The sequence below is a fragment of the Nannobrachium achirus genome (genome assembly GCF_963921795.1).
Source record: "Nannobrachium achirus genome assembly, chromosome: 15".
NCBI classification, from domain to species: Eukaryota; Metazoa; Chordata; class Actinopteri; order Myctophiformes; family Myctophidae; genus Nannobrachium; species Nannobrachium achirus.
In genome coordinates, this window is record NC_137822.1 from 14398011 (window position 1) to 14425832 (window position 27822).

The 27822-nt window shown below is 43.2% G+C and overlaps 1 protein-coding gene and 1 long non-coding RNA gene across 4 annotated transcripts in view; one reads left to right on the forward strand and one right to left on the reverse strand.

Moving 5' to 3' along the window:
• The window catches only part of LOC308299483, a 711129-nt gene that overhangs the window by 323698 nt on the left and 359609 nt on the right, over nt 1–27822 (forward strand). The gene's annotated exons all lie outside the window — the stretch shown is intronic.
• The window catches only part of rgs3a (regulator of G protein signaling 3a), a gene marked incomplete at its 5' end in the record, with an annotated part of 265534 nt that continues 245924 nt past the window's right edge, over nt 8213–27822 (reverse strand). For all 3 annotated transcript variants that reach the window (XM_080742558.1, XM_080742559.1, XM_080742560.1), the window contains 4 exons: nt 8213–9988; nt 10985–11151; nt 13140–13201; nt 18254–18355. In XM_080742558.1, the coding sequence (XP_080598684.1) occupies nt 9788–9988; nt 10985–11151; nt 13140–13201; nt 18254–18355 (532 nt within the window). In that variant the 3' untranslated portion in view covers nt 8213–9787. The remainder of the gene's footprint in view (nt 9989–10984; nt 11152–13139; nt 13202–18253; nt 18356–27822) is intronic.

A 27822-nucleotide genomic window follows, 5' to 3' on the forward strand; every position in this document is an offset into this window, starting at 1 on the left:
AAGTAATAACACACCTAAGAATAGTAACACACTTCCTGGTGCCCCGGGGCATGCTGGGTAATGGAACCCACATTGTGACCAGGACGGCCACACCTCCTTCATTACATGACACACTTCAGGTCAATCAGATGCCAAACATGCCTACATGCACATGGACAACTTGCACAACTTGTCTCAATGAGACAAGTTGTTTCTGCAGTATTGTTTTTGGTCAAATAAATGACAATAATGATGAAATAGACCATTCCCACATGCGTGTCAGCATTTATACACACTAGTCACAAACACACCCTGCCATATCTCACACTGGCGTGTAGTAAAAACACAAAAATATGCAGGAGGAGCAGCAAAAAGTGTGTTTTAAATTCTAAATTGCGGTTTGCAGAAAAGGCTGTTGCCTATATTGGGAGTTGCTTCAGTAACCAAGGACGTTTTTAGTCTAACACTTAATTTTTTTTTACAGAAATATAAAGTGGGCAGTTATGGCACGACCATGACACAGATTTGAATGATATTTGGGGAGTGACTTCCTTTGGTTAGGGTTAGGGTTACCGAAACCCACAGGCACAAACACACAGGCGCGAAAACATAATCTCTGGCCCCCGCTGCCTTCGGCCCGGTGGAGATGACAACACAGTGCGTGTTTATGACAAGCCTGAGCCCCTGCTATTCCTTCATCCCATATTGAGCTTATAGCTGTCTGGACACATGCATGCACGGCGCACGCGCACACACAAACCTAGGAGGAGAAACAGGATTAATAAGCTTAAGCGGGACAAAGGAAGCTGTCTTGACTTGTCATTTCCCCCTCTTTCATCCGTGGCTCAACTCCACACAGGCAGGGAGACGAGGGCTGCGTCTCATGTACTTATTCTGTTTTTTTTTTTTAACCCATTTAGGCCTAGAAATTATTGACTGCTTTAACCAGTGAAAAATAGCAGATATACAAGCTCACAGCGCGGCACCGAGTGCCGCGCTGCGAGCTTGTAGATCTGCTATTTTTGAAAAAGTCGTGAAAATGTGTGCAAATCTTTGAATATGTGTATTTTCAAAGCGAACGTTTGTAACTCAAATTTTGCCTCTGGGTGGTCCCTGGAACGAAATATTTTGATATGGGGGACCGTGGCCAAATAAATATAATTTTGGGGGTCCTTCATATGAAAAGGTTTGAGAACCACTGACATAGTAGTCTCTCAAGAACAGACTAACTGAGCTCCAGTTAATTGAAAAGGACCTTTTCTTTGACGATGGCTGGCCAGATTGCTGACATAGAAACATAGGTTTTTCAAAAAACCTTAGAAGGATTCAAAATTTCACGATTTTTCAAAAATAGCAGATCTACAAGCTCGCAGCGTGGCACTCGGTGCCACACTGTGAGCTTGTATATCTGCTATTTTTCAATAGTTAAAGCATAAAATAATAATACACAATATAGTGTACCCGTTCTGAATGGATACCCATTTCCTCCCATTCCGAAGAAAGATAAGTAGCAAAAACCAAGAATTTTAGATTTGATTTGAGCACTTGTAAAATGTGATCTACACACACGTAGGTAGGCTACATTGAAATTTGCATTGGAGTAAAAAAAAATATCCATACATACACATGTAAATTGTCATTTGAAGTAATCAGAAATGTGTCTGATCTGTCGATCTACACGTGTGAATTAGTTATCCAGTTTTTTGTTTTCTTTGAGTGGCTTTACTGACTTACGTGTGTGTGGATTACAGGTTCAGGTTGAGATTATAAAGGTTACAGGTTGAGTTGAAGTCAAATCTGTATACAACCGACCATATCGTCGTTGTTGGCTGGAAACCTCGTATCTCCAAGTTTCAAATGTGTACGTTCTTTCGCAAAGTAAAGCCCTGCTTCATCATACAAGGCCGTCGCACAAAAGTAGTGAAAACAGCAGATCTACAAGCACACAACGCCTCTCGGTGCGAGGCGTTGTGTGCTTGTAGATCGGCTGTTTTCACTAATTTTTTTTTTTTTTAAATGATAAATGCAAAACAAAGGGTTTTGGACATAAAAGGTTTTCACCCGACAACGACGATATTTCATACTTTGGCTATGGTTACGACCTGGCCTAGAGGTAACCATGGTGATGTAAAAATTGGACTCCTCTTTTCAGACTTTTGGTTGTTTTCATTCAAATCCATAGACTTCAGGGTGAGCTGAAAGCCTAAATCAAATCAAAAGAAACCAAAAGACAAATCACTCACACCACACTAACACCTAATCAAAACACAGGAGAGAAAGCCGGTTCAAAATAGACACTACAAGCTGTTGAAAACACTGAGCAGCTCCAAGCATGCTACAAAGTGGCAGGTTGGCTGGCAGTCTGCCTGGAGTGGAAAGCCCACTGGAGCTGTGTGTGCATGGGGAAAACCTGGCCTTTTAAACTCCTGGGAACTGATTGGTTCCAGAGGCCTGGAACCAATCTACCAATCGGCTCCCTCCAACAACCTGCAAAACGCAATCACTCATTCAATCAGCCAAGCACACCTGCAGCCACACACAGGCATAAACACACACAGAAGATTTTACAATTTACAATTTAGGCAATTAGCAGACACTCTTAACCCAGAGTGATTTACACTATGGTAAACACGAGGTATCAAATGCATAGAAATAGTAGGATTGTGGTTTTCAACCAGTATGGTCCTTGAGGGGGTTCCAGGTGGTCCCCAGTTAAATGATAGCGTTGGTAACCAAATGGACACGTATAGATCTATAACTCTCAACGTGATGCACATTTTGCCTGTTAGGCACGCTACAAACAGTTGCGAGAGCTATCGTGTCCGTATCTTCTGAGAATGAGGGGAGGTGGGGGAGTCCAATTCATTGTCAATGAAGGTCACGTGGTTTTTTGCAAATCTCTTGGCCAAAAGACAGCCTTCGGTTGAGCAAGAGACACGGTAACGACATGAAACCACGTGACTTAGATAGAAAATGGATTGGACCTCCCCCTCCGCCCCTCATTCTCAAACGATACGGAGAAGATGTCTCACACGTGTGTCTGATTGCGGCCTTAGTGTTATCTCTCCTATGGTACCACATCAATACTGCATAGAATTGTTGACAAAATCATATCCAACAATAACAAAATATTCTATGTTTTGGGTCATCAAATGGTGGTCAATGGCTAAAATGCCAAACAAATAATGGACCTTGACATGAAAAAGGCTGAAAGCATTTTAGCCTTTGAATAAGCCAATGTCCTAGTGGCGGAAGAAATTACCTCTGGGAACTCAGATTGATGTCCTCAAGGCTAGGGCAAGTGCAATGGGCTAAGGAGGAGTCGATATATCTTCAAGTGCAGAATACGTCACATCGCGACACGTTGTGGGCTTGTAGAACTGCTATTTTTGAAAGATATTGGACTTTTTATTATTATTATTAATAATTTTGAAAACTAAATATTGTATTTTTGGGGTCCTTGACATGAAAGAGTTTGAGAACCTGCACTGCACTAGCGCGCACAGACACACACACACACACGCGTCCTCTCAACCTTTTCTGTCCGGGACCCCCAAAATAATCTTATTTTAACTGGGGACCCCCCACCCTGACGAGCACTAGAGGCATGGGTTCGGCTATTTTCACAATTTATGCCTCTAATATTTGACAATTTGGCCAATGTTTGTCATTTTAGAGGTATTAAAAAGTCCTTAACTTGTCACTTTAGAAATGTGCAGATACCCACTTAAACTTTATGTTGGTTTGTTTACTGTTGAGTGAGAAAACAATGTATTGCAAATTAAGTTAATCATCTGGGGACCCCCCAAAATAATTTGGGGACCCCCCTGGGGGTCCCGACCCACAGGTTGAGAACCACTGCTCTAAGCAAAGAAAAGTGAGTTTGTCTAGAGATGTGATGGAACCTCAACTTGTCCTGCCATCTGTGCAATCCCGCGTGGCGCGTCAGCCAGCCGGGACAGAGGATCCACCCATGGGATCCACTGATCCACTGAGCCCCAGAATTAAGGCTTAATCATGTAATCATGCAATCGCTGATGAACATTATTCACTCAAGTTAGACACCCTTTGTGTGTGTATGTGTGTGTGTGTGTGTGTGTGTGTGTGTGTGTGTGTGTGTGTGTGTGTGTGTGTGCGTGCGTGCGTGCGTGCGTGCGTGCGTGCGTGCGTGTGTGTGGACTCGTGGAGCAGATGGCAGCTGGTAAAGAAGATTAGTCACTATGGTGTATGTTGACTGTCTCTACACTCTACTTCAAAGTGCTCAGATCCGCCCCCCACCCCAGCCCTCCCCAAAAGAAAAACACAAACCCCTCAAAACTGATCTCACAGCTCCAACTGTTTCCTCCATCAACCCTCTGACCTCGCCCCTCACACACGCGTTTTTCTCTCTCACAACAAACAAAAACCCCCCCAAAGAAATAATAATAATGTGTCTGGGAGGACATGTGGAAATGTCATTTTACTTTCAATCCGTTCATTGTGTCGCAAAATAACTCAAATTTACTTAAGTAAAAGTATCAATACTTTGAGTTTGATTTTTTTTTAAATAATAATTGCATTTGTTTTTAGTTAATGAAACATTGTGAATTTTTGGAGAGTTGAAAAATGTTTTTAATTATAATTAAAAAACAAAAATGTAGGAGACAAAAAAATAAAGGGATGTTTACTGGTGACCCATAGTCCCGACCCACTTTTTGGGAAACAGTGGGTTAAAGGACAACTTTGTTTTTTTAAAACAAGGGTTCATATTTTAGATTGTAATTAGAGAAAAGAAAGTGTTAAAATGTTTTAATTTGCTTCGTTCTATTGTTTTATCGCGTTTACTGTGCTAAAATGTGGGGCATGCGTACACATGGCTAAATATGTATTTTTAGACACAATAAGCCAGCAGTTTCTTTATTGCTATTTACAGTAACACTTCTAGCCCCCATAAGTCACATCCAACCATGAAAGGTTGAGTTGCATCTTGGGAATGGGCTTATTCTGTGTAAAATGACATATTTAGCCACTTGTACGCATGCCTCCAACCAATGAAATAAGAATCTCTAAAACAATATAGAAAGAAGTGAATGAAATCAATTTAACACTCATCTTTTATATTCTTTAATTACAATCTAGAATATGAACCCTTGTTGTAAAAAAAGTTGTCCTTTAAGCCAGGGGTCTTCAACGTTTTCAGGCCAAGGATCCCTTAGTCCATAGATTCCATATCATATAGTTTCATTGTTTGACAGCACAATCATTTGGATTCATGTACTGTAAATTTGTGTTTTCAGATATAACCACCTGAACTGTCAATACCTAATACATTTGACCTTTCACTTTTTTTTGTACTTAGTCTGCTCTTTTTCCCCTCTTCACCAAAGCTCCTTGCCAAAAATAGCAGATCTACAAGCTCACAATGCCTCGTGCTGCGAGGCGTTGTGAGCTTGTAGATCTGCTATTTTTGGCTAAAGCTCTCAGAATATGGATGCTAGGGTTCAAGTGGTTCATATAAAAAAGGAGAAAAAAGTTTCTATCACACAAAGATTTGGAGGACCCCCTGTAGTAACTCTGAGGACCCCCTGTTGAAGACCCCTGCTTTAAGCTATTTTTTTTTTCTTTTTTTCTATTGTTGGATATCTTCAAGTGGGGATCTGAGAGTGGCAGCGTGTTTGTGCAGCACAAGTACAGTATATAAACACAGATGCATACACACTGTACACAAACACTGCCCTGGCTGCCATCTCACACTGGCGTGCGGTATGTTGTTGGTGCGTGCAGAGGCTTGTAGAATGCTCCTGGACACATGTTTGTTTCAGCCACTATTCAATGGCAAGGTCCAGTGATGTTATTATACCATGGCCGGCCGCACGAGAGCACTTTCTGATTCTGACTGACCAGAGGGTAAGCTCTATACGTCACAACTCTAACAGTGTTATCATCATGAACACTGTGTCAATACACTGGTCAATGCGTGAAGCACTTTCTCTGTATGTTGTGTGAACCCCCTTGTATAATTGTGTACCACTTAAATCCTATGCCACGTTTTCAAGCCAAGGACTCCTTAGTTGAGAGAGAGATGAAGCAGGGACCCCCACAATCTGTTCATAGATTCCATATCGTTTCATCGTTTGACAGCACAATCATCAGTGTATTTTGGATTCATGTCAATTTGTGGGGTTTTTTTTCCAGCTATTTGACCACTTGAGCTGTCAATACTTAATAAACTTGACCTTTCTCTCTGTACTTAGTCTGCTCTTTATTTCCCCTCTACACCAAAGCCCTTTGCTAAAAAATAGCCGATCTACAAGCTCACAACGCCTCGCAGCGCTTGTAGATCTGCTATTTTTGGGTAAAGTTCTCAGAATATGGACACTCTGTACTGTACTGTACTGTACTGTACTGTACTGTACAAGTATGGTTAAGTATGGTTTTGAGGTATTTGTACTTTACTGGAGTATTTCCAATGTTCAATGCTTTTACTTCTAATCCACTACATCTCGGATCCAAATTTTGTATACTTTTACTCCACTACATTTATTTGACAGCTTTAGTTACTATAGTTTGAGAAACACTGGCCTATGGTATATTGTTGCTGTTGGGCATATTTTAGCTTTTGGTCTTTCTTCTTAAACATACTTGATCATAGCACAGCATCACACAAAACTAGAAAAAGTAGCAGATCCTCAAGCTTGAGCTTGTAGATCTGCTGCTTTTGCTGCCTTTGAATTCGAATACTGAAAAGTAACAGTTCTGGACATATGGAGCTAGATATTTCCGTCCATCCTTTCTTTTGCCAATGTTTTACTATTTTGATTTTTTTTTAAGAATTCTTCAAAAAAGCCAATTTACATCGACACGTTTTGAGCTTGTAGATCAGCTATTTGAACTTCTTTCTTAAAAATAGTAAAACAAGGCAAAGACGTCTAGGCATAAGGGGTAAGGCATGGATGAAAGTAGAGCCCATGATGTTTCCATGCACCCGACAAAGAAGATATAAAGTTTACTTTAGACGTGAAACAAAAATAATAACAATAATCGAAAGAGACAGGACTTCTTATTTCACCAGTCGGTTGTTTTATTTATCTTTTAGCAATGACACCAAATGTACTCTACTGTCTTCTTTTTTTCTCTCGCTTGCTATCATAGGAGATGCGTCTTGAATTGTAAACAGTGAAAATGATAAAATGCATTTCATAAAACTCCTTACAAGCAGTGTGTATGACTAGGGGGGAGAGGGCGGACCGTACCTCGCCCTCGCCCTCCTAATGTTTTTTGTCGTTTTCTTTCATAACAATAGCATGTTATCTTATAGCTTTGAGTCTCTGGTATTTACATAGATACAGCCAGATCCCACACTCATCACATGTGGCGACCTATTGTTTATTTTAATTCATTTTTATTAATTTCTTTTTCGAGTAATTTTCTTAAAGAATTATTATATTTACATCCACAACAATGGTCCCCGGCTGCCTGCTGCCAGGGAATACACACACATACAGTTAGAATGTTTCGCTTAAAAACCCATGGAACTACTTACACCCGATTCATACGTTGTTGCACGCCGTATCGCACACCGTAAAACAGCCGATCTGCGAGCTTGTAGATCTGCTGTTTTCGGCGTGTGACACCGCAGCACGCAACTGGGTATGAATCAGGCTTCTCGGTTATTTACTTTACGTTTGTAAGTCAACCTTATAGCTGTAAGTTTTGTTTGCGACACGACTCCTAACAAAATAAAATTAATACAGGGCGCAAGCCATTTATCCTCCTCATACAAATTGAAAACTACTCAAAATAAATGAACAAAAAAATAATATATATATATTTATAAAAAAACAAAACAAAAACAAAATATTGCACTTAAAATTCAGGACAGCATTGGACCTGCTCGGTGGTTAAGGGGGAAGTGAGAGCTTTCAGCTGAGTGCTTTGGATGGGGATGGAGGTTGGGGGGATAGTAGCATTTAGCAAGGTAATCTAAATAAATAGGCAAACCTTTGTACAACATGAAGCATTATCTTCTCAACTCTCTGTGTGTGTCTATGAAATGAGCAATCTCCCAAGTATTGCTCAGTATACCTATGGAGTGCAGGTTTGAACCTAAAGCATAATATAGATAAACCCATTTAGGCCTAGAATTATTGAATGCTTTAACCAGTGAAAAATAGCAGATATACAAGCTCACAGCGCGGCACCGAGTGCCGCGCTGCGAGCTTGTAGATCTGCTATTTTTGAAAAAGTCGTGAAAATGTGTGCAAATCTTTGAATATAGGCCTATGTATTTTCAAAGCGAACGTTTTTAACTCAAATTTTGCTTCTGGGTGGTCCCTGGAACTAGATATTTTTAGATGCGCGTCCGTGGCCAAATAAATATAATTTTGGGGGTCCTTCACATGAAAAGGTTTGAGAACCACTGACATAGTAGTCTCTCAAGAACAGACTAACTGAGCTCCAGTTAAGTGAAAAGGACCTTTTCTTTGATCAGCAGGGCGGCACTCGGTGCCGCGCTGCGAGCTTGTGTATCTGCTATTTTTCAATAGTTAAAGCATAAAATAATGATACACAATAATGTGTACCCGTTCTAAAAAAGAAAAGGGAAATAGGAAGAAAAAAAAAAGAAAAACATTGATTGGGTAGAAAAACAAGGGAAACATTTGACGGTAAAAACGAAGCTTGGAAGCTTCATAGTTGAGTGCCATTGTGTCCTGAGAATGCTTCCTCGTTCAACTGTCCAGGTGAATTTACAATGTGAATGGAAATTGCTCTGGGTTGGCAATTTCAAGCCTTTCCTTGTATTTCCTTGCCGTTAACAGTCATTGGAGGGTTTCCTTTCAACGTCGGCATGGCACATGAACTGCATTTGATCACAGCTTTGATCCATCTGTTGTTATTGGTGGATTAATGTCCTCGGTCCATTCCTCCGTCTCTGTCTTTGTCACCATCAGTCTCTCATTGTGTCCTGCCATGTATAGTCTTTGGAGTGAATGGGTTGGAACCCTTTGGAGAGGGGCAATGAGTGGATGCAGAGTTTGATAGAGGCGCATGCGTGTGTGCGTCTGTGAATGTGAACGTGTGTGTGTGTGTTGTTTCTATTGCAAAATTATAGACTGTGAAAGGGCCAAAAAGTGACTTTTCGGCCAGTCATTCAGACTTCAAATGCATAAAAAAAAGTAAAACGCATCCCCCCACCACCACATTAGACACTCATGAAAGTGATAAAAAATAAAGATATTAAGAGGGACAAAAGAGGCAAAAAGAAACACGTCGTACCAACAGCACTGAAATGGTATCAAAGGACAAAGAGGTGAATCTTTAAGGGAGAAGTCCAAAAGGAACAAGTGACAAAACAGTACCGGACTGTCTTCATGTCTCAACACCCTCCCTGTTTCTCCAGTACATCCGGACAACAACAACTTAAATACAACGAGGACAGACAGCGATCAAACGTGACAGTGAGATCAGATGCGCTCCCTGATCCTGGGACATAATATGAGCCTTACTGTTGCAACACAAGCAATCAATCCACCCATCCATTCATCCATCCATCCATCCTTCGCCACGCGGGTTATTGTGTAAACAACATTCCTATCGCAGTGCCATTATAGTCTCGCCAGCTCCTCTCACACCATAACAACAGGAATCATAGTGGACAGGATGGCAGAACATAACAATTTTTTTTTTCACAAAAAAAAAAGGCAAATAAAGACGTGCGAGCCCTACTCAGCCCCGTGCTTTGTTTTAGTTTTTTCAAGTCTCTGCCCGATATTTTTCTCGTTTGTCGTTGTCTCAAACATCTTGAATTAGATGTTCTTTCTCCCGTCTCTTAAGACGACGAGGAGGTGGACGTGGAGCTGGGTTTCTTCTGGTTCACTAAGTCCACGTAGAGTTCTGAGCGCAGGAAGCGCGGGTACGAGTCCTTCTCCATTAGCCCGTATATCCTCCTCTGGGCGAGGTCGAAGCAGGAGCGCGTCACATTCTGTAGGTTGTCCTTGGTGTGTTCTCTGGTGTACGAGTCCAGGTTCACCTGAGGCAACCAGAGCAGAGAGAAACAAAAGTTTAGTACAGAGGTCTTCAACAGGGGGTCCAGGACTCCTAGGGGGTCCTCAGAGTTACTACAAGGGGTCCTCCAAACCTTTGTGAGATAGAAACCTTTTTTTCTCCTTTTTTATATTAACCACTTGAACCCCAACGTCCATATTTTGAGAACTTTAGCCAAAAATAGCAGATCTACACGCTTACAACGACAAGCACTGCGAGGCGTTGTGAGCTTGCAGATCTGCTATTTTTGGCAAAGAGGTTTGGTGTAGAGGGGAAAAAAGAGCACAGTACAGAGTGAAAGTTCAAGTATAGGCCTAAGTATTGACGGCTCAAGTGGTTAAATATCTGATAACATGAATCCAAAATACACTGACGATTGTGCTGTCAAACAATGAAACCATTATGGAATCTATGAAAAGGTTGTGGGGGGTCGCTGCATCTCTCTCTCAACTAAGGGGTCCTTGGCCTGAAAACGTTGAAGACCCCTGGTTTAGTATTATGGCAAATGCATCAAGTGCTCTGTTATTTTTGGAGGGCTGTTTGGTCGTGTTCAGGCGCTGATATGATGACATTTCCAGTATTCTTTCCAGTGCTTAATGAAACAAATGGGGGGAAGGCCTCGCAGAGGCCTATTTTTGTTCATGTCAAGGCGACCAGCAGGAACCTATTCATCAGGATGATGAGCTCACATCCTTCTCCAGATTACTCATTCCATCCCCCATCAGGAAACCCGCTCTGACAAGCCCACCGCATTCATGACTTCACGTCTTTAGTCAACGGAACAATGCTAACGAGGGGTGGCGACCAGCTGCTATTTCCTATTTAGTGAAGGCAGTAACAGCTTCATTTTGTGCCTTGTTTCTCCCGGGATATGTTATTAAAAACTAAAACCTACGTACCTAAAACCTACAAAAAACTTTTTTGCATCACAAAAACTTAATAAATAAAGGTAAAATAAGGAGCTGCCATTGTTCTCACTCACCTCCTTACAGGACTGGATGGCAATATATTCGGAGAATATCTTCTTGGCTTTGGAGGCCATTTTCGATTGTGACTTGATCTTCTTGTAGTCCTCGCATGCGAGCCAGAATTCCAGATTCTCCTCGCTGAATTCTGTGCGCAGGAATGCCCTGAACGCTGCCAGACCATCTGAGGGAGAGGAGGAGGAGGAGGAGGAGAAGAAGAAGAAGAGAATAACCATTAGGAGATGACTTAATGAGAGTCACGTTAACACCACAGCTAAAAGCCCGTCACTGAAATTTGCACCACCTAAAATAGCCCCAGTGGCATTTTTCCAGTCATTACAGTCATGCAGAGGGAAAGGAATTGCAAGCCTGCAAGCAAGGACATGCAGAGAATGTTAGAGAGGCAGGGGCTGAAATTTCTAAAAGGGCCTTTTGGTGAAAATATTGAAAATAGCAGACCTCGATCCAAGCTCACAACGCGTCGCAGTTGGCTATTTTCGGTGTGTGATACCAAACTAAACTAAGCATAATCAAGTTAATACCGGAGATGTGGCGCAAGGGCATGGATTTCTACACAGAGAGGGCGATTCTTTCAACATAAGATGCTACGTTCAAGTTCAGAAGAGTTTGGACAAGGCAATGCTCTTGAATGCTGCCTTCGGGTATAGCAGGGAAAGAGGGCATTTGCATTTCTTTCACCGTAGTGAAAACTGCATTCATGGTGGTCTGGAAAGGGGCACTTTTTACAGACGGATAAAAGGGTAGGGGCTCAAGCCCCCTTTGATGTCTGCACGTGTGCACGTGCCTGCCTGCAAGCTCTCAACAATGAAGTGCAGCAGGGATATAACTCATCACCCCTCTGACCCCGTCCTTCCAATATGCTCTGCCGTTATTCAGCATGACGTCTTTGTCTTCTTAGACTCCCACAGCCTGAATGTACAAAGACCTGACTGTTTCTCCCTGAGCGTGGGTACAGCAAAATCCGGAGTGGATTTTAGCATGTGTGTGTGTGTGTGTGTGTGTGTTTGTGCCCTTGGAGCTAACTTTGCTTGTCTACTCTAATTCTGGCAAAGAGCTTTTTTTTTTAACTTTTATTGTTTGGGTGTTGTTAATGGCTTGCGGAAAAAGACTTCCAGGGTGGGAGAATAGCAGGAAGTTGAAGTTCCACCCTGTCCTCTGGCGTGCACCTTTCCGTTCCCATGCATCCCTCTGGCTGAGCTGACAATAAGAGCCAATCTCTTGGCCGTCACCTCGTTTCAGAGAACAGGATGTGAGAGGGAAGCAAGGGAAGAGAGGGTACAGTAAAAGCTTAAGAATAGAGACAACAGTGGCTATGAGTACTAAACTATTTCTTGTTATCTTTTTCTGCTCGCTGTGACTTGTGCCAAATTGATATTCTTTTTGGCACAAACAGTACAGCGGTGTCCTGTGCCGGGAAAATAGCACATCTACAAGCTCACAACAGTGGCTATATGCAGGATTTGGCGCGGGATCACTTGTAGTGTAGAAGCATTCTGGTGCTTTGACCATTTTTGCGATGTGATGATATTTTCAGGGTCGGGGCACAAACTGCAAACTCCCAATTATTGCAGGGTTTGTTTGAATTCCTGCGCCTCCCCAGAGTGGATAATGGAACACTAAAATAGTAACACTACGGTCTGCTGTAATCTCTGTCCCGAGTTAACACTTCAACCCCCCCCCCCCCCCCCCCCCCCCTCTCTCTAATGCATTGGTTCCATTCATTCACTCATTGGGATTAGGGATGCGGGGCAGCACTCTAGCCATTCACTGCAGAGGCACGCACGTGCGTGTGCACATGCACATGCACGCACGCACACACACACACACACACACACACACACACACACACACACACACACACACACACACACACACACACACATAGAGAGGGGCTTATGTCACAGGCAGGGCATGCTTAATTTACATCAACATGAGCATATTTCCTGTGCACTTAACTCCACCCCACACACACTACATGCATGCAGTATGTATTCTCACTTTGCCACCAGCACTCGTCTCCTCCAAAGCCATGCTTCTGTTATTATATCACATTATGTCATAACAACGGGTTGCCGTGCTAGACAAGCGTGCACAAAAAAACAAAAAGTAAAATAAACAAATGAATAAATAAATAACGGTAGGCAGACTTACATTTGTGTACCAGGAGCTTGTCGAGCGACTCTCCCCACTTGAGCGCCTCCTCTGGGGTGGGCCTGCAGATGAAAGCGGAGCGGTTCTTTAGTATACCCATCTCAACAAGGTTCCTCATTTTGAGACCCATCCGAAGAACCGTTCTCCCCCTTGAACACACACTGTGCTGTGCACGGACCACTAGTGGAAGAGCCGTATGTATGGGAACCAACAGGTATTCCACAATGTCAGTCCTTTTTTGGGTTTTTTTCTCCTGCCGTTCGGGGAGAGCTCCTCTTTCTCTCCCTGCACTCTCTCACTACACGACTACTAGGGTTTCTCTATAGTGAGTCAGGGTGAAACTAGCGTGTGTGTGTGAGTGTCATTAAGCTGTGTGTGTGTGTACTGTCTGTCTGCCTGCCCTGCAGATGCTCTGGGGTTTTATAATACCTCACACTGCAGCGTGGAGTGCGAGGGGAGGGGCGGAGGATGAGGCAGCCAATGGCCGGACGGCACTGAGGCCCAAGCCCCTCCTCATCCTCTCATCTCAGCACTCCCCCCCTCCTCAACCCTCCCCCTCTCAGTCTTTACAGCTTAGGTACAGTAGCCTACAGTGCTTTTGCAGCGGTGGAAGCATTAGTACTGTGTCATATGTACGGACGGTGGTTCTCAAGCTGTGGTGGGTGCCGGAGGCCCACTGGTGGTGCCTTGAGGGAATTGCAAGTGGGGCCCCCAAATAATCGGTGGAACAATAAGATTGTATTGATGTTTGAACTTTAATATGAACAAAATATGATAATGTAAAAATATAAATATGAAAAAAGTCACAATAGTTTTTTTATTATTATTTTTTTAACCTTGAAATTAGATTATATGTTAGTTCCATTGATCATTAAAATAAGGCAAGAAGAAGGAAAATGCACGAGGCCCATCCCACTGCCCACCTAACATGGCAGCCGTGTTAGGCTCAAATGTTTTACTTAAGTAAAAGTATCAATACTGCAATATAAAAATACCCCGTTAGGGTGCCCTCACTTTGAGAGTGGAATCTGCGTTCCGCCAATGCATTTCAATGATAAGGGAGCGTTTTTTGCAGAAATCCTCTGCTGGCATGAAACCGCTTCACTCTCATTGAAATGCATTGGCGGAATGCGGATTCCACTCTCATAGGTATTTTGGTGTGAGGGCACCCTTAGGGTGCCCTCACACCAAAATACCTAGAGTGGAATCCGCCAATGCATTTCAATGAGAATGTAGCGTTTTTTTGCAGAAATCCTCTACTGGCAAAAAACGCTCCATTCTCATTGAAACGCATTGGCGGATTCCACTCTAGGTATTTTGGATCCCAGACTTTTTCTTGTAACACCTAAATACCTATGAGAGTGGATTCCCCATTCCGCCAATGCATTTCAATGAGAATGGAGCGTTTTTTTTGGAGACTACTACTGGCATGTAACCGCTCCATTCTCATTGAAATGCATTGGCGGAATGCGGATTCCACTATCATAGGTATTTTGGTGTTACAAGAAAAAGTCTGGGATCCAAAGTGTACTTGAGTAAAAGTATGAAGTATTGGCATCAAAATATACTTAAGGTACCTAAAGTAAAAGTACAACAGTCGCAACTCGTTGTGAGCTTGTAGATCGGCTATTTTCAAACAGCCAAGGTACAAAATAGGGCTAAAATGGTTTTTGTTTTATAATATTATAATACATCTGCAAAGTAACTAGTAACTAAAGTTTTCAAATAATTGCAGCGGAGTAAAAGTACAATATTTGGATCTGAGATGAAATTGGAAATACTCAAGTAAAGTACAAATAAGGGTGCCCACACACCAAAATACCTATGAGAGTGGAATCCGCATTCCGCCAACGCATTTCAATGAGAATGGAGCGGTCTCATGCCAGTAGAGGATTTCTCCACAAACGCTCCATTCTCATTGAAATGCATTGGCGGAATGCGGATTCCACTCTCATAGGTATTTCGATGTGTGGGCACCCTAAGGCTGGGCTCAGACCAAAATGCCTACGAGAGTGGAATCCGCGTTCCGCCAATGCATTTCAATGAGAAGGCGGCGGTTTCATGTCAGTGGAGGATATCTGCGCTCCGCGCAGACCTTGCGTTTATGCTGGAGCAAAGAAATTCTCCACGCAGATTCTGGTTTCCCCCCCTGTCCAATCGGGTGAGTCGAAGGCGTAACATTCTGAGAATCAGGAAGGGACTGGGAGATGTTTTGTTTTGATCAAGAGTCTCGTGCACCCAAACTCTTCTCTTTTTAGCTTGTTGCATCTCCCCTTCCAATAAAGCAAGGGCGAGTACCCTTCGCCTGTCCATTATAGAGTTGACACGTAAAATATGATGAGGATCGCTACGCTAGTGTAACAGGCTACAGAGAGGGAGGGCGGTGCGGGAAGTGAGTGACAGGGGCGTCACTGGCTTTGGGACGGAATATGCTCTCTGCGTTTTTTGCCAGTAGCGCACCAGAAGAGTTTATCCACTGCCGACCATATTTTGGTCTGAGGGCAGCCTAACTCAACATTGTACTTAAGTACAGTACTTAAGTAAATGTACGTAGTGACTTTACACCACTGCTGGAGTTACAGTAGCCTACTTTCCACCGCTCATTGTTGTCTTACAGTGACGTACGTACAGCGCTCTGCCCGCATCTGGGCTCCACTACAGTGTCATACCATGAGGAAAAAGAGGCTTTGAAGTTAAATTAATAGGCAGAATTCTGCCAGCAGACCTTATTTTTAGCACACGGCTCATGTAACAATTCCGCTCTTGTTGTCAAGTGAGAATGTTGTCTGATCCTGCCAAAACGCCGAATATAGACTATACACTATAGTGATGCCTTAAGTTATTCCCCCGGATGATGAATGAATACAGTATATTTGCTTTTCTGTGCTATTCCTTCTTTCAGAAAGAAAAGGGGTTCGCAGTACCTCACTGTGTTTACTGAATCTACAGTATACAATACAGTATGGTTATTGGTGTACCAGTTGAACTGAGCATCATTTAAAACGAAATCATCTGCTGATAAATGTAATATTACCAATTGTTGTTTTAGATCCCTATGGTTACTTTCAACCTGAGGTCATTCTAGGCCAAACATTTATAAAATAATTACCAAATTTAAACTGGAATCCTTTCAAAATGTTCATATTTTTTAAATAATACTGTAGTAAATATTGCAGATCTACCAAGATCCTAATCTGTCGTGGGTTGAGACCATGTAGATCGGCTTTTCTCCGCTATTCATTGTAAGGTGAAATATATTAGGGCTTAAGCTTTGTCAAAAACACACATGGTCTTTGTCTGTCGGGTGGAAACCTCATTTTTACTACGTAAATGTTTAAATGTTTAAGTGAAAGTGGTCTGTGGTTTTTATAAACATTAAACCAATGAAACGCATTGACAAGAGCTTGTGACTGAATAAAACTACATGTCATTGGACTCATTGGAACACGGGTTACCAAACAGTGGGTCGGGACCCATATGTGGGTCATGGACACATTTGTATGGGTCGCGAGTTAGAATGACACATTTTATGGTTTCCTATACATTTTCTTTTTCATCATTATTATTTAAAAAAGCAAAAAAGCTAAATCTAAAATCTTCAAGAACTACAAACAAACAAAATCAGATTACAAATAATTTGATAAAATACATGTAAAAAAAAACGCAAAGAAATTCCATCAATTAGAAAACTAATGTTTAAGGAGTAGTAAAAATAGTAGATCAAAAATTGTAGATCTTCCATTTATTACATTTTTGGGTCCTGGGGAGACATCCAATTTCGCTTGTATGGTCACAGGCTAAAAAAGAACACAGGTTCTTTTTTTTCTTTCATTTCCTGAAAAAGCAGCCGTTTAGGAGATACGAGGTTTCCGCCTGACGACAGTGACGATATGTCTAAAAAACAAATACCCAGTTACAGTTAAGAGAACAATACACACACACACACACACACACACAGCGTGTAATTGAACTTCTAAAGGTTTTTTTTTTTTTTTACATCAATAAATTAACAGCAGGGACTTTTCTTTTTTTACTGTGTAGGTTTTCATAGGATGTAAACTCCTCCGCGGTGGGAGTTCAGCCGCTGGAGCTGCTGCTCCGAGTCATTGTTTCTCCTTCTAAAATTACTTTAACAGGATATTAACTCTCAAACACCGGGAACTTGCCCGAGTCGCGTTAGATTTTAACCACTTTAACCATTATTTTAGAGTGCCGCGCTGCGAGCTTGTAGATCTGCTATTTTTGAAAAATCTTGAAAACGTGTGCAAGTCTTTGAAATATCTTTGACCCGATCTTTGACCCGACTTCTAAAATCCTTCCTCTAAATCAGCGGTTCTCAAACTTTTTCATGTCAAGGACCCCCAAAATTACATTTATTTGAGTTACAAACGTCTGCTTTGAAAAATTTATATTGAAAAATGTGCACACATTTTCACGTTTTTATCCCCTCAAAAATAGCAGATCTACAAGCTCGCAGCGCGGCACTCGGTGCCGCGCTGTGAGCTTGTAGATCTGCTATTTTTCGACAGCTAAAGCATTAAATAATTCTAGGCCTGAATTGGTTAACTCTCGGCATCAAACATGACCTCATCACCTCGGACCACGACGCCTCAACAATAGACGGCACATGCAATCATTTTCCTCCTCCTTCTCCTCGCTGTGCTGCGGGAGGTTGGATTTTCCATCCTTCCTTCCTGCCTTTTTAGCCCCGTCACTTCACACTTTACAAGACCTCACTGCTCCCTGCTACTCTGCCCACTCTGTCTGTCTGTGTCTGTGGTGTCTGTGGTGTGTGTGTGTGTGTGTGTGTGTGTGTGTGTGTGTGTGTGTGTGTGTGTGTATGTGTGTGTGCGTGTGCATGTGCATGTGTATGTGCGTGTGCGTGTGCGTGTGCGTGTGTGTGTGCGTGCGTGAGTTTTGTGAGTGTGTGCGCTCGCGTGTTAGAGTGTGTCTGTCGTGTGACCACCTGGTAATGACCAATTGAAACCCAGGAAGTGGACAGTATACACACACACACACACACACACACACACACACACACACACACACACACACACACACACACACACACACACACACACACACACACAGTCTGGCAGTGGGCATGCACTTACTTGACTGACCTCATGGATTTGTCAAACTTGCTGCCCGGGTTACTTCCTGGAGACTCATTCCTCCTCCGCAGGAAAGCCAGACGATTCTTCATGTCTTTGGCCCTGAGAGAGAGAGAGAGAGAGAGAGAGAGAGAGAGAGAGAGAGAGAGAGGAAGGAGAGATAAATAAAGACAATGAGTGATGAATGAGGGAAGAGAATTTATAACCGCCCTCTATTCTTAGAGAAACAAACTTGAGTTACAGGCAGCTATACTTGCTTTTTCCCGTCTACACTTAATCTCTTTTCGCCAAAAATAGCTGATCTACAAAGCGGGTCGCAATCTACTATTTTTGACCAAATGTGGCCCCCACACCCCAGAATAGGCATACTACTTAAAGTGTGTAAATGATAATAAATGAGTGTAATAAACAGATGAGAGTATATCGTCGTTGTCGGGTGGAAACCTCGTATCTCCAAGTTTCAAATTTGTACATTCTTTTGCAAAGTAAAGCCCTGCTTCATCATCCAAGGCCGTCGCGGTGTGAGGCGTTGTGTGCTTGTAGATCTGCTGTTTTCACTAGTTTAAATCATTTTTAAAATGATATCCGCAAAACGAACGGTTTTGGATATACAAGGTTTTCACCCGACAACGACGATATAGAAGGAAGAGAGCAGGCGAATGGGGTTGAGTGTCCAATCCCAAAGTCCAACCAATAAGAATCCAAAGCATGGCAGAGAGAGCACCGCTAAAGTTCCTCACAGCGTTCAACAATCCAGCACACCGGCAAAAATAACGGCCCCGCGAAACGCACCAAAGAAGGCAAGAAAAAGCAACAATTTCAGTGATTTTGTACATTTTTTACGTCTTCACCGAGGTACGGACGTGTGGTGTGAGGAGGTAAGAGAGGTCTTTTCCAAAAATCTGGTCCTGATGATGTCCGGCCGACGACAAGTTTCCACGTCTCTCTCTCTCTCTCCCTCTCTGCGCCACGTCTCCTAATTAATCTGACATCTCAATCACGCTGTGTTTCTTTCTAATGAATGTGTCCCTGGCAGGTTGGCGAGCAGGGACTGCTGAGAGGGAGGAGTGAGTGAGTGAGTGAGTGAGTGAGTAAAGAGTCAATCCTCATCGTCACGCCACCGTTTTCATCACATCACGTTTCCCTCCGCGCTCCTCGAGGGCCCGCTGGCGGGGAGCTGACCCGGGGTGCCTGACAGCCACCTCACCCACCGTGACTCGGCCAGGACACCACCTGCCCACTGCAGCTACTGTATGCTTCCCCTAATCCCACCAGGACACCACCTGCCCACTGCACCTATGCTTCCCCTAATCCCACCCGCTTTCCAAAGGCACCAGCCCTTTATCTTCCCTGTGCACCTATACCGCTTCCAACCTGACCACCCTATTTTGGGCACGTCACTATGGGCGAAGGTGTTAATTTGATTCCAAACATGTTCAAAATAACACCACAGATCAGTCCCGACGGGACATTGTGAGCATGTAGATCTGCTATGTTCGCTATTCCCCGCGCGGCGCAGTATACAGGGCGGCAGTATACAGGACTTACAGTAAGTGGTTAATAATTAGGCGATCCACCGAACCCTCGAAGGCCCCGATAGGCCTCTGTGCTTTCCCACAATCCCTCGGGGCATGTCCTGGCTCTTCCCATTCTGAAGCGCGAGCTCCCTCGGTGGGACATGACCTCACTCAACATCCATTTCCTCGCATCCTGCTTTTTGATTTCCACCGTGGATTGGGCTTGGCCCAATAAGAATAACGCGGCGCCGCAGCGTGCGATGGCCTAATCACTGTCACAGCCATCTCTCACCGAAGGCCCCCCCCACCCCACCCCCACCCCCCAGGAGGGCCAAATTAAGAAAGGGGGCTTCCAATTATAGACGCCTGTCAAGCAGACACGCGCGCAGGGGTACGAAATATGCAGGAGATGCAGCTGAGCGCATACACATTCATACAGTAGGCTATTAATGAATATATACAGTACAGACACGACAGATCCTCTCTGCACCAGTGTCTGCTAACCTATGGCGTGTGTACAACATTCATGAATAGAAATGTGGTTCATTTGGGGGCGCCCGCTGGCCTACTGGTCCAGACGCATTCCACTTAGGCATTGCCACATAAGCATGGATGCCTGGCGGCGGCGCCGGTTCGATTCCCAATCCGGACGACCTTTGCCACATGTCACTCCCCAACATCTCTCCCCCATTTCCTGCCAGTCTACTGTCCTATCAAATAAAGCCATAAAAGCCCCAAAACAAATCTTTAAAAAAAAAGGAAATGTGTTTTATTTGGGTAGTGAGTGACCTTAACACGTTGACATGACTGCCTGGGCCACGCCACACCAATGACACACCTGACGTAACAAGTTAGTTAACACCATGACCACTATAGCATCACTATTCTATTCTGGGCATGCCATGTCATAATAAATAATAAACAAACATTTGGTGTAAATCGGTCAAATTTCAATTGTGAGCATTGCAGTCGTCGGTTGGAGATATTTATACATTGACGAGGAGATTTGGTGTGGACCAAGTATCATGTCACTGTCAGACAACAGTTTGTTCATGATAGGTGAACTATAACACACAAATGTTCTAGTTACTTTCACAGATAAGTGTGGTGTTGTGGCGGTGAGTGAAGTGTTTTGATGGAGCAGACAGGAACTGCAAAAGTATCACGCTAGACACGCTCACTAGACATAATTCATTACACTTTGAAAACGTATGACATAAACAGACTGCTTGCGTTACTAATGATTGCAAGTACATTTGTTTTATTTGTGGATATATGCATGAGAATGTAGTAAACCAATGCATTTTATGTATAGTGAATATAGTGATGCAGTTCCATTTTCACCATTGAGTCAGCAATCAGCAATAATCTATAGTCGAGCAGACAGATAAACTCCCATCATGGAGTAGGCCACGTTTTATAATGAGCAATCACACAACTATCTAAACCAATGACAATCATTGTTTTGGGATTGCTTGTGATCGCAAAAAGGCATGGGATTGTGAGGATTGTTTCTAATAATGGATTCTGATTACATAAAAGTTTACTTGGAACGAATTCTCTTTGTGATGGTAGTTAATAACCAAACATCGCTGGAGTCAATCGTTATGACATAACTGTCACTGTGTTACCAAGCACAGAGCGTGAAGTACTGGTGTGTATTAATTTTGATACGTCCCACCCCCCCATACTCTTTGAGTGTTGGAATGCTCACTTGGAGCACATACAGTGCGTACGGTTGTAGTACTATAATGTCACGTGTGTTACTGTGTTTTTCCATCGGTAAAGCAGAGAAGGTTGTTTGAATTGCATCGCTGTCGGGCAGAAACCTTGTATCTCCACGTTTCAACTTTTCGTGCTTTTAAGTTCAGGGGTCTTTAACGTTTTCAGTCCAAGGACCCCTTCGTCGAGAGAGATATGAAGCAGGGACCCCCACAACCCATATACAGTATACCTGTAGTTTCTTTTGACGGCACAATCATCAGTGTATTTTGGATTCATGTCAATTTGTGTTTTCAGATATTTAACCACTTGAACCGCCTCAATACTTAAGAAACTTGACCTTTCATTCTGTACTTAGTCTGCTCTTTTACTCCTCTACACCAAACCTCTTTGCCGAAAAATAAAAAAAAGCTTCTATCACACAAAGATTTGGAGGACCCCCTGTAGTAACTCTGAGGTCCCCCTAGGGGTCCCGGAGCCCCTGTTGAAGACCCTTGTTTTAAGTTAATGCCCTACTTCGTCAAAGCAAGCGCATCCCACAAAAGTGGCAGAAATAGCCGATCTAAAAGCTCCCAACGCGTCGCGATGTGAGCCTGTAGATCAGCTATATCTGCTATTGTTGAAATCTTTGGAGTGAAAGTGAAAGGTTAACGGTTTGGGACGTTACAAGGTTTCCAGTCGACAGAGACGAGATGATACACATAATGTATGATGCAACACACGCTGTTATGTACTATGACTACGTGAGCTTCCATCTGTAGAACACAACAACATAGCCGACTCGACCTTTGAGTCTGTCTGTGTGTGTGTGTGTGTGTGTGTGTGTGTGTGTGTGTGTGTGTGTGTGTGTGTGTGTGTGTGTGTGTGTGTGTGTGTGTGTGTGTGTGTGTGTGTGTGTGTGTGTGTGTGTGTGTGTGTGAGAGAGAGAGAGAGCGTGTGTGTTTTTGTAAATCTCCATGGGAATTTTTTTTAGTGGCACCAGTAAACCATGCCCACTGTTAGGGGTCTTCATCTTTGTTTGACAGCACAATCATCAGTGTATTTTGGATTCATGTCAATTTGTGTTTTCAGATATTTAACCACTGCTATTTTTGGCTAAAGTTCCCAGGAATAAAAAAAAAACTATCACACAAAGATTTGGAGGACCCCCTTGTAATAACTCTGAGGACCCCCTGTTGAAGGCCCCTGCCCTATTAGGTACAGTATAGGAAGGAAGACGTTGTGAAGGACAGGACACAAACGGATGGAGAGAGGAGGAAAGATGAAAGAGAGAGAAAAGATAAAACAAAGGATCTCTTTTCAGAGTGGATTCCAATTTCCACCATAATGTTACTCTAGAGGTCAGGAAATTGATTATGATACTGAATCGGGAAGAAAGAAATCCGAACCATGCCGTAATTAATTCCATCTTCTTAATCACAGCGCGCTCTATTAGCAGAGCTGAGTGCTATTGACTTTCCTGTTACTGTAGCAGCTATTATTTTTTCACAAGGTGACTCATTCGCTCATTATGATAAGTTATGGCAGCCTACATGAAAGGTCACTCGTCAAAACGCTGCGTTGCTATGTGTGGGGGGAAAGAAACAACAGTGGTCGCAAAGAAAGCTGTAAAACAGTATTATTCTTGCCAGTCTGAAAGACATCATTCCCCCTCCTAAAAACAGCTCTCTTGTGTGAATGCATAAAATCCTATAATCTGGGAGGAGGAGGGGGCTAGCATATGGATTGCTCTATTTTTAGATCCTGCAGTTTGGCTTTGAGTAGCGCTACTAAAGGCACGGGTATAAGCAGGGGCGTCACAAGGGGGGGAAAGTGGGACTGATTTACTAGGGCCCAAGGTGGAGGGGCCCTAGTAACTTTAGCTATTGAAAAATAGCAGATATACAAGCTCACAGCGCGGCTGCGAGCTTGTAGATCTGCTATTTTTGAAAGTCGTGAAAAATGTGTACAAATCTTATATATCATGTATTTTTTTAAGCGAACATTTGTAACTCAAATTTTGCTTCTGGGGGTCCCTGGAACTAAATGTTTTGAGATCGGGGGTCCGTGGCCAAAATACATATCATCTTGGGGGTCCTTCACATGAAAAAGCACACATCTTGCACACATTTTCACAATTTTTCAAAAATAGCAGGTATACAAGCTCGCAGCACAGCACTCGGTCAGTCTCGGTGCCGCGCTATGAGCGTATACCTGCTATTTTTCAATAGTTAACATTCATGGGGGGCCCGCAGTGAATCCTTGTACCCAGGGCCCAGAATTTGGTGTGACGCCGCCTGGGTATAAGCAGCCAGCACCAAAGACAGCTTCTGCCTTGCAAATTTGCAACACGTGTGTGGGGGAAGGAGCAGCCTTTTTTTATGGAGGACTGGAAAGTATTTTGCAGGCCTAATTTAAAACTATTTATTATTTAGGTCTGGTTTTAATACACTTCTGTGAGCGGAGTCCACGTGGGAGTGATGCCACATTCTGATGTCAAGGACTGAAACTGTGAAGGGATGCATGACTCTACGCTGCCACCGTGTGGTGGACATCTGCTACTGCAACTCTACTCTACTGTACATAAGTGGCTCTCAAAACTTAGGACCCCCAAATGGATGCATGTATTTAGCCGCAGACCCCCATCTGAAATTACTTTGCGCCATGTTGTTAAAATGTTCATAAATGTCATAAATGTTGTAAATTTCTTTAAGATTATTTTAAAATAGCCGATCTACAATCGTTGTGAGCTTGTAAATCAGCTATTTTCAAATAGCCTATGTATATTGTTAAAGTGGTTGTATGTGATTGTGATGCTGTATTAACTCATTTAGCTGGGGACCCCCAGTGGAACCCCCTCAAGGACCCATGGGGGTCTGCCGTGGACCCCGCTTTGAGAACCACTGCTCTTGATTCAGCATCCCATCAAAACTTATATGTGTCATCTTTTTGTGATGACATCTCATGTTAAACAGGACTTGAGTCGAAAAACACTGTAACGATTTTCAGATGTGTGGAGCAGTCATCAGAGTTGGCAACAAGAATCAGTTTGACTTTCAACCCACTGACTATAGCTCACATGGTCATTTTTCACATATTTCTATTAATACCACACAAACACACATTGTGCACAGCCCACCCCATAGGGCGAAATACATGGAATTCTACGTTCTTGCACTAAAGTTAATACTACTATGAGTTACGTCTGAACATGTTGTAGGAGCGTAGTCACATTATCAACAACTTAAGCCCTGGCCTGTACTTGGTTGACCGGAGTTCCTCAGGGCTCTTTACTAGTAGTGTCTTTTCAGTTTGCCTTGTACATTAAGTATCTTTGCTGAAAGAATAGAATAGCCTATCTAAAAGCTTGTAGATCAGCTATTTTCTGCAAAAATGGCCTCAGAATACGGATGCTGGGGTTAAGGGTCACAGTGCGACACACGTGGGCCTTTTCCACCGGTTCTGGTTCTTTCTCCCGCCTATGGGATGAACCAGAGGTGAGCTTTTCCACCGAGAAACGGAGTTGGTTCTGAACCGTAAAAGTTGGTTCCGAGCGGGAACCACAAAATCCTTGGTTCCTCTGGTTCAATCACGGTTCAATCTGGTGGAAACGCAAGCCGGTTCGCAAGAATGAACCAAGGTTCCAAGAAAGTTGAACCGGCACTGGTTCTGGAACCTTTTCTTTGCTGGTGGAAAAGGCCCCACTGTGAGCTTGCAGATCGTTTATTTTCAATGTACAGATTTGGTGTTTGGTGGACATACAGATATCTGTGTATATAACAGATTGTAAAGTGATTTCTAGTCTTTTACTTTACAAAGCAGTTTGCTTCTATTTGGGTTAAATACGATCCAGCCCTCTCTTCACTACTTGCCACTTAAATAGCACCTTCTGCAGGAGCTCAACCAAATGCTCAGTGTTGCCTATAAAACGATCACTCAGGATTTACAGTGTCAGTTCTGACCTTTCAGCTACCTCTCTTTCTGTTTGCTTTTCCGTCCCATCATTGTGTCTGGAAATAGCAGCTCCCCCTGGCAGAGGCGGCCGCTGGCTGTGGCAGTCAGGGGTGTCGCACCAAAATTCTGGGCCCTGGGTACTTTAACCATTAAAAAATAGCAGATATACAAGCTCACAAGCTTGTAGATCTGATGCTATTTTTGAAAAACCGTGAACATTTTTGCAAGTCTTTGAATGTTTCAAATACTTCTAAGGTTTTTTGAAAGACCTATGTTTCTATGTCCAGTGATGCTAAAATGTTTTCATGTGAAGGACCCCCCAATGATATGTATTTGGCCACGGACCACCATCTCAAAATATTTCGTTCCAGGTACCCCCCAGAAGCAAAATTTGAGTTAGACACACATTTTCACGACTTTTCAAAAATAGCAGATCGGTGCCGCGCTGTGAGCTTGTAGATCTGCTATTTTTCAATAGCTAATGTATAAAATAATTCCAGGCCCCTCCAACTTGGGCCCTAGTAACTCAGTCCCCACTCCCATCCCCCGCACCCCCTTGTGACGCCCCTGGTGACAGTGACGTTTCACATTCCAGTCGACTCGGACAGAAGAGAGAACCCGAACTAATCTGCTAAAATTACAATACGGGCAAGATTATCGCATTAGGGACGACGCTACCATGCATGTTGCTGTGTGCAGAGCGGAGATAAGACAGCCCGTAACGCTGTGTGCATGCGTGCGTGAGTGTGCTTAGCCGTGCACGTGCGAGCGTGCAAGTGCATGTGTACACAATACAGTATTTGCAAAAGCAAGATTTAAGGGCTGTGTGTCTGTCCACACCAGACACGATAACCATAATGAGATAGACACTGATGCTGTCATTATAGTCGCGGCGTAGACGACTGCCATCCACTCTGATAGTGTTTAAAGTGCAGTGGTGTGAAGTAACTAAATACATTGACTTAAAGGGGTACTGTCATCTAAAGGGGTACTGTCACTTTAAGAAGTCATCTTCAAATATGAGTCAATATTTTTATGACGTCATTGTGGGAATGCGCAATTATAAGCCAATCAAATGAATTGACTGTACTTAGACTACTTACTGTACTGGTCAGCTGTTGTTGGGGAACGAGGGGCAGATTACACTGTGACATGAGTTTCAGACTGTTTCAGACCGTTTTCAGAGAGACCACGTGACCTACTGTATCATACTATTATAATTTCGGGGCGTGTCAGCGGGCCTTTAAGTAGGCTGTACTTGAGCGATGCGACGCATTTTGAGCTTGAAGATTTGCTATTTTCAAAAGACTTGAAAAGGGACGTTTCTGCATAATGAGCACTTTCTACTTTTGGTACTTCAAGTACATTTTGATACCAACACTTTTGTACTTTTACTTGTGACAGAGTGTTTCTACATTGCAGTAATGATACCTTTAATCAAATAAAAGATGTCAGTACTTTTCCCACCACTTTTAAAGTGACATCGCGCTTGTTGGTTGCGGACAAGCCTTTGGCTTCTACTTATCTTTAAAACGGTGTGCCTAAAAAGTGAGAGAGGTCTTTAGTTTGGTGGTTGCAATTATCTGCAGGTTTCCTCGGTTCTCTTTATTCCCACTTTGCTCGGCTCACATTAGACGGTGCTAATAGCGAGAGCCGAGAGCCGCCGGCTATTCCTAGTGCAGCGAAACTAGGCCGTGCTCCCAGGGAAGGGCTCCGGGAACACGTTGGAGGGGGGGGGGGCGGTAGAGCTGCAGACAGACATACTGCAGAGCACCGCTTCCCAAACAGTGGGGCTGGGACCCATTTGTGGGTCGCGGACCAATTTTTGATGGGTCGCGAGTGAATGAATACCTGAATGAATGAATATTTTTAGTTTCCTACATTTTGTTCTTAATTATTATTGAATTTTTCATGAATGCGAAATTCTTTACAAGGGTATTTTGTAAGTAATTTCATGAATAAATAATAAATAAAATCGAAGAAATTCCATAAATTAGAAAGAAATGTTTAAGAAGTAGTGAAAATAGCAAATCGACAAGCTCATAACGCGGCGCGAAGCGACGCATTGTGAGCTTGTAGATCTGCTGTTTTCACTATAGTTTGGGCCCCCGGGCAAATGTCAAATTTCACTTTTGGGTCTTGACTCTTGAGCTAAAAAGTTTGGGAACCACTGCTGCAGAGCACGGGCTCTCAGCGTGTGGTCCGGGGGCCCTGTAGAGGCCCTTGACTGGGAGCCAGCACCAAATGATTGATGGTTAGGAATCCTAGGATAAGCAAAATGGTCCTGGTGAGTATGATAAAAGTCAGAGGGTGTACAAATGGAGGCAAATGGAAACCTGACGCATGCAGCGGGGCCTGGCCGGGGACCCTCAGGGGTCCTTGGAGGGGGTTAAAGGG